This window comes from Vespula pensylvanica, chromosome 18, assembly GCF_014466175.1.
Source record: "Vespula pensylvanica isolate Volc-1 chromosome 18, ASM1446617v1, whole genome shotgun sequence".
Lineage (NCBI taxonomy): Eukaryota > Metazoa > Arthropoda > Insecta > Hymenoptera > Vespidae > Vespula > Vespula pensylvanica.
In genome coordinates, this window is record NC_057702.1 from 1,883,363 (window position 1) to 1,894,407 (window position 11,045).

The following is an 11,045-nucleotide window of genomic DNA, read 5'->3' on the forward strand; positions in this document are numbered from 1 at the left end:
CTTCTGCCAACACGATCTTGGCTCGAATATCCTCTCTCTCTCTCCTCTCTCTCTCTCTCTCTCTCTCTCTCTCTCTTTCTTTCTCTTTCTTTTTCTCTTTCTCTCTCTCTCTCTCCAAAGAGTTCACTCTCATCTTTGAAAGTCGTTCGTGCACGTGCCATAACGCGTCTGAAACTGGACTCGTTTGATAAGTGTAACCGAATGAAATTAGCTTGGCCGTTCACGAGGAAGTCAGCAAGCTCGACACGATTTATTATATACATATATGTGTGTATGTGAATGAATACGGATATGAATTTCTATCTATGACCGGAAGTGCACGAACTTGATGATAAAAAAGAATGAATTATGTGATCAATTATAGTAATTTTTATCGGCTAAAGATCCTCACGGAAATTAAAGATAAAGAGAAAAGGACAAGCAATTTTCTTTTTTCAAATAATTTCTAAATATATTTTGGATCTTCTTTTCTTATGTAGATATCATAGAATTTTGTTGGTAGTTAAAACAGTTACGCGACTGTATGCCTCGTGGTTTCTAAGGACCGTGAGGCACGCTCGTTACCAAGAGAATCGCCTTCATTACTCGAGAAAGTCCGAAGAAACGTATTATCGTAGGGTACTGGGTGGTCCAGGAGCGTCCATTTTACGAGCCCAATGAGTTTCACTCAGGGCTCGTATTTGACATGACTCAATTTTAAAGTTTAAAATACCTTTTGTTATAGGTTTCGCTGTTATGTTATAGGTTTGACTTTTCTGATAATCAATAATATCATTAAAATTGAAGAGAACAAACGATCGATCGATCGCAATTGTTCATGTAATCTTTCTTATTTCGATAACAAACGTGATTTCGACAATAAACAAAAATAAGATTTTCAATTGGACGAAAATAATTTGTGAATTTGACGATTAATTTTGTTCTGCAATTTTTTTTTTTTATTTTTTTCTTACTTCTTAGGAGAGAAATTCTTTTGGTAATTTTTTTTGTGATTCCTTTTTTTTAAGAGGGTTCTGATATTCGCAAACGTTTGTAGAGAGAGAAAGAGAGAAAGAGTTCGGTGTTGGTATATACTCGAAGGAGTCGGAAAGTATGCAGGTATCGTGTAGAAGCTGCACGCGGGTAAATACCTACGGCGATATACCTGCGGTGCAGCATAAGGTCTTGCCTCTCCATAAACGGTCGAGTACCTACTGCGTTTATTCTTTCTCAGAGCTTCTCCCATTCCGTTCCTCTTTTCTTTATCTCGCAGACCACGTTTCTCGCCATTGCCGACACGAGAAATTCTCATCCATTATAAATATATTCGTTCATCACCAAAATTGAATTTCATCTATGATTTTTTGTCCCTTTAATTAAAGAAGCTGTCTCATAAATTTTATAGATCATATCTTAATCATCTTTTAATTTTTATTAATTTATCATTATTTATATTTTTGTTTTGTATTCATTGATATGTATATAGACAATTACTTTGTGATTAAAGTTATTCGAATTGAACGCTATCCATGTTTCATCCCTTATATTTCCGAAACAGTTCGAGGAAAGTAATTATGTTGGATCAATTTATTTCAGAGAAAAAAAAATTGAAAAAAATATCGAGGACAATAAAAATAGAACTAAAGAAAAGAACAGAACAAAGGATGAAAATGTAAATAAAAAAAAATATAGCGAATGAACAGGAAGGACGATCAATTGGCATGCGGTAAAAGGAAAAGGGTAAAAGGATGGCGGCATCGTGTCGATGATGGTGCTTGCTTCTAACATCGAGCTCTGTAATTATCGCCATCGGCCGTGGGAATTGAATTACGAGGTAAATTCGTGACGCCATGCTCTTACTTGGCCCTTGCACATTTATATACACATAAAGACACACAAACATACACACACACACCCAGAAATAAATCGATGAGAGAGCAGAACTTCAGGTGATTTCGACTCGATCATTCTTCTCTTTCTTTCTTTCGAACGATCCTCGTGTTTTAAATTCTTTGCAATGTTTCTTTCGGAGCAAACGATAAAAGCCGACGAATTTCAGGATCTTTTATATATATGTGTGAGTGTTTATGTGTTTGTTAAGATTAATGACTTTGTTCGGAGATGCAAAGAAAATTCTGTTTCAGAATCTTTCTTTGAAATTTCATTTTTGTGTGTTTTTTTGTTAATAATATTATAATATTTAATTTTATATATAAGGACAAAATTATATTATTTAAATATTATTTTTAATGATATCAATATTAATGAAAGTGATATTTAAATATTTTAAATAGTTTAACATATACACATGCATACACACACACACACACACACGCATATATATTTACATGCATACGTGCGTATGTAAACTCATGCGAATGTTAATACACACAGGTTGGTGCAGATGCTCTCTATCGTGATCCTCGTCCCACGATCATAAAGTCCCGATAAAAGAAGCACCATAGCCCTCGCCTTTCGACCTATCACCCTTTAGCTTTGCACACGACGCATGAGCAAGCTCGACTGAAAAGGAGGAACAAGTTCGCGAAAGGGCGATCTTCCAACCCCACGAAGCCATTATTTTCGTGACTTCGTCTTTTTCCTTCGTTCATACCAACGTGGATTTTAATAGGAGAGAATAATAACAACACGATGATGATTCATTCTAAACTCCTTGTTCGAACTAGTATTTTGATTTTATTTAATTTTTTTTTTTAGTTATTTTTTATTTTTTTATTATTATTTTTTTTTATTTTTTACAGTTTCTCTTTTGAATGACTTCATCGGAATATTTTCAATTTGATCATTTATCAATTATTATATTAATAATTATATTAATAATAATTTTAATTATAAAATATTGAAATTATTATCATTTATCTATTCTAATTATTATATTAAAAATCACATTTATTAAAATCCACGTAATACTATGATCTAATGATTATTAGAATCATTGTGATACTTCTATCATTCTATGATTGTTAATATTTAAAGATTATTTTTAACTTGATCCATTTAAAAAAAAACAAATTACAACAATATAAAAAAAGAGTCATTTCTTTCCATTCAAAGAAAATATACATATTTCAAAATGATTTATTTTCACTGTGTCAAAGAAATAAGAGTAGTGTCGGGAGGTATGCAGTTTGGAGCAACAAAATGGTAAGAAATAGAGGAGATTAATGTACAATTATAACGAGGAGGGTTGGAAGAATCCAATAAAAAGGGTAAAAAGACAATGAGACTGTGACAGAGTGCGTATGTCAAAGAGAAAAAGAAAGAGAGAGAAAGTCAAAGTTAGTAGCAGTTTATCCGTGTAATACTCTTTTCAAGCTAAAGCCACTCCTTTTCTCTCTGTACAAAAGGGGTCGTGTTAGAGGCCGCCATGGTAATCACTGTTCATGTTTGTTAAACATTTGTATGCGTCTACCATTACTCTCTTCTTTCTGAACTACGTGGAACCTTTTTAGGTACGAACGAATTAATTTATTTCGCTACTCGTTTTCACGTGGGAGGTTCGTTCTTTTCTTTTTTTGCTTTTTCTTCTTTTTTCTTTTTTCTTTTTTATTTGTTCTTTATATATATATACACACACACACACTCACACGCACATATTATTCTTATTTCGTCTTTAGTCATCAGGCCAAGGCGATGACTCGTCTTCCCGTGCCAATCAGTAGCGTTAACAGATGTTTAAATTTAAAGTTAGAATCACAACATCAACGAACCACCCAAGTGACTTCTTTGCAAATATTTTCTTTTTTTCTTTACTTTCTTTTTTCTTCTCTCTTTCTCCTTTTTCTTTTACCGTTTTCTTTTTCCTGCAAGTCCGCGAATAGCTCGACGAGCAAGCTGAGACGTTTCGAGTTTGTTACGTAATCTCGTTGGATATAGTAATAGGATAATTTTGAAGTCGATGAACTATGTATTCTTTCTTTTTTTCTTCCTTTTTCTCTTCTTTTTTCTTTTCGTTCTATCTTACTTTAATTCAAGAAAAAAATATTTTCGGAAGAATTAAAAAATGGTTCGATGATACTTTCCTCGCAAATTATTTTTGAATCGCTTGGAATTTTATGGATTTTATTATACACGTAGGACTTATATCAGAGAGTACTTCGTGTTAATAAATTAAATGATATTTTATAGAGTCAACTAATAATTAATTATTTTTTTATTAATATTCTTATCGTTTTCGTTCTTCTTATTACGCAAGAAAAGAAAATAAGAAAAGTACGCAAGACATGTTCGAATGGAACAAATTCGTCGATAATGTAAAAAAATATATAAGGAAAAGTAGAGGAAAAGATTTCTAGCGTGTTTCCAATATCTAAATGATTGAAATATTATTATCGACGCGAATATCAATCTGATATCGATATCTAATAGCGAACCGACAAAGATACCTTTTTTCTAGTTATGCTACGTTGTTATCTCTTATATTAATAACGAAACGTACAGATATTTACGTAAATATCTTAGAAATTCCAGGTTTCCGGTAAATATTAATAGAAAAATAAGAGAGACAGAGAAAGAGAGAAAGAGAGATCGAAATATGGGGGTTCATTGATCGAAAGAAAAAAATAGAAGCGGATCTGGCCGGTCATAAAATTAATAAGCGCAATGAACGTTAACGAGACTCATAAATATGCTTTCTCTCTTTTTCTCTCTCTCCTTCACTCTCTCTCTTTCTCTGCGCCCTGCTTATCCGTCGATTAGCATAATCATTCGCGATATCCATACTCTACGATTGAAAAATTTCTCGACGTATATCGCACCACCCACCAGACGTTTCATCTCTTCTCTCTCTTTCTCTCTCTCTCTCTCTCTCTTTCTCTTTCTCTCTCTCTTCCTCTTTCAAGTCGAATGATTTATATTACTCTGTATCACAATGCAACACGATAAATCCTTGTCAGCGAGTTGGAAACAAATGAGATGAAAGATCGACTCTAATAAAAGGAATTTAAAACGTGTCGTATCGTCGATAATCGATAAATATATTCAACAAAAAAAAAAAAAACATGTAAGATGTAAAAATTAATATTCATATCATATTATTAATTAAAAATTGCATATCTCGATTTATAAATCATGATTGTAATATTGAAATTGTCATTTTAAGATCTAAATCACATTTCTAACTTGTTAGTTTTAACATTTAATTTGAATCTTGAATGAAATATGATACGTATATATGTATATATACATATATACACATATCAACCTACTCACACATGATAATTAAGATCTCAGAAAGATAACCCCGATCGATATAAAATCCATCTTACAATTTATAGTCGCATAAATAATTAGAAATTGTCATATGGAAATTTCAAGTTACGAAGACACAAATCTTCTTCTCGGCTACGTTTACGCGTACCGGAAAGTAAAAACGAGCCTTCTTAATTAATCATTATCAAGAAATCGTCCTTTATAAAGTATAGGGAATCTTGATCTTTCTTTTAAGATATACATATAAATATGTATGGAAATACATATATATATATATATGTGAAATAGTGAATACGTAAGGGATTAGCCTTGCAATCAGGAACCAATTAGAGGGAAGAGAGCTCTAAGGCTTATATACTCGTCCTCTAATTACACGTCGAGATTTCGCCTATCTTAACATGTTCATTACTAAAGGGTGTACCTGTTCTTCGTGTAGCTTTATCCTCTTATTAACGTATCAATTACCTACCTTCAGCGATTTAACATAAGCGTAGGTGTATTCATAGTTAACGAGATGTTTTTGACATATTATTTTATCTTTCTTTTTCTCTTTCTTCGTTGAATTTTTCTTTTCTTTTCTTTCTTTTTTTTTTTTTTTTTTTTTTTAAAGAGAAATGAGAATGAAAGAGCAATTAACGCGACGAAAAGAAAAATGAAAGCCTCTAGAGAAATCATAAGACCGTGTTTCAGGACGTTCGTTAACTTCATTTCTTCGGCTTCCAATTTATGCCCCTTTTGTCGGTTTACAGAGGGTAAAATAGTAGAAAGGAGAAAAGTGAGGTAGTATGATGCTGAGGGACGATAAAACGAGCGATACAAAGAGAAAGAGAGGGAAAGAGAAAGAGAGGGAGATAGAGAGAGAGAGAGAGAGAGAGAGAAATTGTTCTTTCTAAGAATCTCACGTTGTTGTTCGCAGGTATAAAACTGACTCAGGTTCTCTCTTGGAGGCCCTTTAAGAAATCGTGAAGGCCACTGGCGAAAAACTACCTTTAACGAGCATCGTGGTCATCTTTTCTTATTTCTTTTTTTTTCGTTCTTTCCTTTTTTTGTTTTTCTTTTTTTATTTTTCTTTCTTTCCTTTTTTCTTTCCTCTTTTTTTCCCTTAACTTCCCAAGAGAAGAAGCTCTCGGTAATGAGGACGTTGCTTCGATGCCTCTCAGAAGCCGACAGAAAAGTGATTTCGATCTATGATACAGATCGTGAAAGGTCTTTCGTTTCTTTTTTTTTTTTTCTTCAGATTGATCCATCCTGTATATGTAAATGTATAACGAACTTACGAAAAATGTTAATTATTTTTTCGTATCAGTTAAATTAACATGATAATTAAAAAAAAAAAAAAAAGAAAAAATATGTATTAATTTTGTACTAACTTGTTTAAGATCAAGAATAATAGTAACGTATTCGTAATTATCTCCTCTAGCTAAAGTAGGACTTTGCCACCATCTACTGGGATTAGAATCTAAAGCATGGCTGATATTGTGTCTCTTTCCTGGGTCAGGACTTCTGGAATCACAAACGGCACATCTCGACGATTCCGAAGGTTTACAAAAAGTTTCTGGCCCATCCTCGCCACAGGTTGCATTAACAAATATTTCAGCTTTAGCGGCGACATTAAAGGTTGACGGAAAGAGGCCGCTGTTCTTTAGGCTTTTGCTTGTCCCATGTGGACCGATTTGACCTGGAAACAAAAAGAAAGATAAATAAGATTAGATGGTTAGTTATATATATATATATATATATATATATATATATATATGTATGTATGTATGTATGTATGTATGTATGTATGTATGTATGTATATATGTATGTATGTACATACATATATATATATATATAGAAACTATACTTTTAATAGACTTTCATATTGCTCTCTTCTCAAACCTGTAATAATCGTTCCTTAACGATCTCTTCCAGGATTCTTACTATGGATGGATAATTAACGATAGTGTTAGACAAGATTTATGGCAAAATATATTCGTTAACATTTTTTATGGAATTTATATGAAGATATGAAGAGAAATTGCAATATAGATTATTAAGCAAATTATAAATATAGAAAGGTATTCTGTTCTTACAATAATAAGTAGTAGTAGTAGTAGTAATAATAATAATAATAATAATAATAATAATAATAATAATAATAATAATAATTTTTTTCTTCTATTAAATAATTGATGGCAATAAATTCGTAAAAATTTTCTTTTAAGATTTATCAAGATATATAAAAAACATTATAATGTATGTAATTCAAAACTTGTAAATTAATACTTGTTCCACTTTTATAATATTAATAATAATAATAATAATAAAAATAATTTTCTTTTTCATTTTTTCTTTAAAGATATTTCAAGAGATAATCTTTCTTCTCTCTTGGTCGATAAAGATCGAAGGAAGCGATACGCAGGCGATAGGTTTTGACAGAAAGGCAAAGTAAGATCATCGATCCAGCAGACGCAGGCGCAAACAGGTTGCTGTGGTTGAGAGCGCGCCAGGGGAAGATCGTGAAAGCACGAACAGGTTCGCAGGAGGTTCCAGAGAAGAGTGAGCACGCCCGCGAACAGGTTCGAGTAACGTCCTCTCGCGAGTATATAGGTGCGAAGGCACGCGAGAAACGCGAGATTATCCTACCTAATTCTTTTTTTATTCACTTTTTCTTTCTAACTAATAACGAATCGAAATCGTTTGAATTACATAATCGATTTACGTGTGTAAATATTTTATTCGTACGTATGTGCAAGAAATTATATATATATTTATAAATTAAATATATAAATTAATACTTGTTCCACTTTTGCAATAGTAATAATAATAAATCTATATATATATATATATATATATATAAATTTACATGAAATTTATAATTACAATATTTTTATTCGTACGACGATGATTGAAATCGATTGAAAAATGATTTCGATTTGATTTTATTTTACTTTCTCTTTCTTGTCTTCTCTTTATTTTTTATATAGGAACAAAAGATAATAGCTCGCGCATACTCGGACCAAGCGAATGTATTCTCGAGTATCAAGTCAAAATGATGATGATGGGTTTGAACGACGTCGACGCCTCGAAGCTAAAGAGAGAAGAAAAGGAGATGAGGTATTCCAGATCGATCGTATTTTCTCGTGTTTCTTCTTCTTTTTTTCCTTTTTTCTATCTTCCTTTTTCCTTCCTTTTTCTCTTTTTACTTGTTGTTTTTCGTTTTTTTACCTTTCTTTTTCCTTTCCTTTTTATTTTCTTTTTCACTCCCTTTAAAAAGAGAGAGGGACCGATTATCGTGAATATCGGTGGTTAGTTTCCTCCTCTTGACTTGATTTCAACAACACGATATCGAACGCGTTCTTGGTTACAGCAAGCTGGCTACTAACGATCAGTTTAAAGAAAAAGTGTTGAGAATCATCGATAGCGATCGAGTTTGATCGATAATCTTATTTCGAATGGAATATAAACGAGATACGCATGTTATAAACGTATATTTAAATTTTACGGTAGAAATAATATCGTATAGCACCTTCCTCCATTTTTACAATCAAATCGCCCTCAATAATTTAAATTAAAAATGATTTTTCGCTGAATATTAACGAGATTCTCTTTCCTTTTTTTTCTCTTTTTTTTTTTTTTTGCTGATTATTCATAGTTTCAGATAAATGTGCAATCAGAAAAAGAGATAAAGAGAACGAGAAAGAGAGAGAGAGAGATGACAGATTATACAATATTGCCAGCTAACATCAGAGCTAAGTTCCCGGAAGCATGAGGTCATCTCTGGCGAGCTAACAACTTCCTCCTAACTCCAAAATGAAGATGCTTTCTCTTGGGAACCAAAACGAACGATTGCGATTCGACGTTTCCAAGAGGTAAGGATAGATAATTTGTATCTCTGAGAAGTTTCGTTTTATCTATGTCTCGTTTTCTCTTTCTCTTCCTCTATCTCTATCTTTCTCTGTGTGTCTCTCTCTCTCTCTCTTTTTCTTTATTTGTTATAGTTTTATATAAATATAGGATATTTTCCATGCAAATCGCTGGAACGTCCCGACGAGTTTACGGTACACACGTGGATCCGTGCTAAGGAAAGATGGAACAGAGTTATTTTCGTCGTCATCAGTCACTCGTGCCCAGTCTTAAGACTCCAACAAGAAATCTCTGCTTTTGTATATACGCTTGTGCGCGAGTAAGATAAAGAGAGAGACAGAGAGAGAGAGAGAGAGAGAGAGAGAGAGAGAGAAATTACGAAGACCAGTGACGAAGAAGTAGATAAAAATTACGATTTATTTTAGAGAATTTGAAAATTTTCTTATTAATCTTTCTAAATTATTTTTTTATCAATTTCAAGGTAAGTTGCGACGCGACCCAGAACTAAAATTTGCTTAGTATTTTTCTTAAATAATTTTATTTATTAATGTAACAATAACATTTCGATTTTTTTCAAAAATTTTAATATTTATATAGAACATTTTTTTTAATTATATTTCTATGTATTGTTACAGAAACAATCTACGTTGAGACCTGAAAAACCAAGTGTTACCAAGAGTGCCTAGATCGACTGGACAGAAGCATCCATTAAAAATTATAAGAATACGAGCTCGTTATCATCGTATTAATAATAATTCATCGGAAGAGAAATAACGTTGAGATTGACCGGAGATTGACGGGGGAAGAATAATATACAAGACAAAGGAGTCCCATATGAAGGCACACGCACGGAAGTCAACTGTCCATGGACGACAAATCGTTTAACTCCAATATGACTCACGCTACGCTTCGTTGGATAATATAATTATTCTTCGAGTTAATCAAAGCAGTTTGAAATCTTATCAGAAGGATGGGAACACTTGGAAATCATCGGACCTACATCTTTAGAACCATAGAATACAGAATTATTATCAAGAGTATATGAAACAATAGGAAATCATGTATATCATAAGAAAATGCATTTATTTGTAAAATGTAACTGCGAAAAAGTGAGAATGATAGAGAGAGAGAGAGAGAGAGAGAGAGAGAGAGAGAGAGAGAGAGAGAGAGAGAGAGAGACAGAGAGAGGGAGGGAGAGAGAATGAAATTTTATTACAGTTATACTTAATGACAAATTGTATTGTATTGCGTTACCATTAAATTATTAATAAAATTTTGCATTATAAACATATTATATTATGTTATAGCGCAAGTTTTCAAAGCGATTAAGTTTATAATTATTGAATACAATGTACTTCTCATGAAAAAAATGAAAATGAAAATAAATCCCATTAAAAGATATTACATGCATTCTTTATAAAATACCCCAACAAATCACACCCTCTCCCATAACAGTAGTCTCTTGTTTATTCCCTTATTCATCGGGTTATCTAAGCGGATACCATGACACGCGAAGAAGTGGCACTCGCAATAACCCTAATGCCAGGTAAGTGTATACCTCCTTTCTTTGAAAATATAATCTATTGGTTCTACGAAAATTTTTTCTCCAAATCTGGATTTGTAATAGGATAATATTGATATGCGAGGAGATGGCACGATCCATCGTATTGATCTTCGGGGGTGTATACCTTCTTTCTTTGAATAAGAATTATATTGGTTCTGCGAAAATTATTTCCTGCAAATCTAGATTTGTAATAGGATAACATGATATGCGAGGAGGTGGCACGCTCCATCGAGTCGATCATTGGGGGTGTATACCTTCTTTCTTTGAAAACGAATTCTATTGGTTCTGCGAAAATTTTTCCTGCAAATCTAGATTTGTAATAGGATAACATGATATGCGAAGAAGTGGCACGCTCTATCGAGTCGATCATTGGGGGGGTGTATACCTTCTTTCTTTGAAAAAGAATTCTATTGGTTCTGC

At 32.6% G+C, this 11,045-nt stretch overlaps 1 protein-coding gene and 1 long non-coding RNA gene across 4 annotated transcripts in view; one reads left to right on the plus strand and one right to left on the minus strand.

Annotated features, from left to right (window-relative positions):
* Positions 1-10,225, plus strand: part of LOC122635625 — a 56,175-nt gene extending 45,950 nt beyond the window's left edge. Inside the window, exons 1-6 of one of the 3 annotated variants that reach the window (XR_006328715.1) lie at positions 1,506-1,813; positions 7,127-7,272; positions 7,554-7,804; positions 8,182-8,311; positions 8,856-9,066; positions 9,697-10,225. This is a non-coding gene — a long non-coding RNA (uncharacterized LOC122635625). Of the gene's footprint in view, positions 1-1,505; positions 1,814-7,126; positions 7,273-7,553; positions 7,805-8,181; positions 8,312-8,849; positions 9,067-9,696 lie in introns of those variants that run through there. The other 2 variants (XR_006328714.1, XR_006328713.1) reach the window with 2 other exon arrangements.
* LOC122635624 (laminin subunit alpha-1) overlaps positions 1-11,045 on the minus strand; it is a 93,401-nt gene that overhangs the window by 65,256 nt on the left and 17,100 nt on the right. Inside the window, exon 2 of the mRNA XM_043826031.1 lies at positions 6,582-6,889. Within this exon, the coding sequence (XP_043681966.1) occupies positions 6,582-6,889 (308 nt within the window). The remainder of the gene's footprint in view (positions 1-6,581; positions 6,890-11,045) is intronic.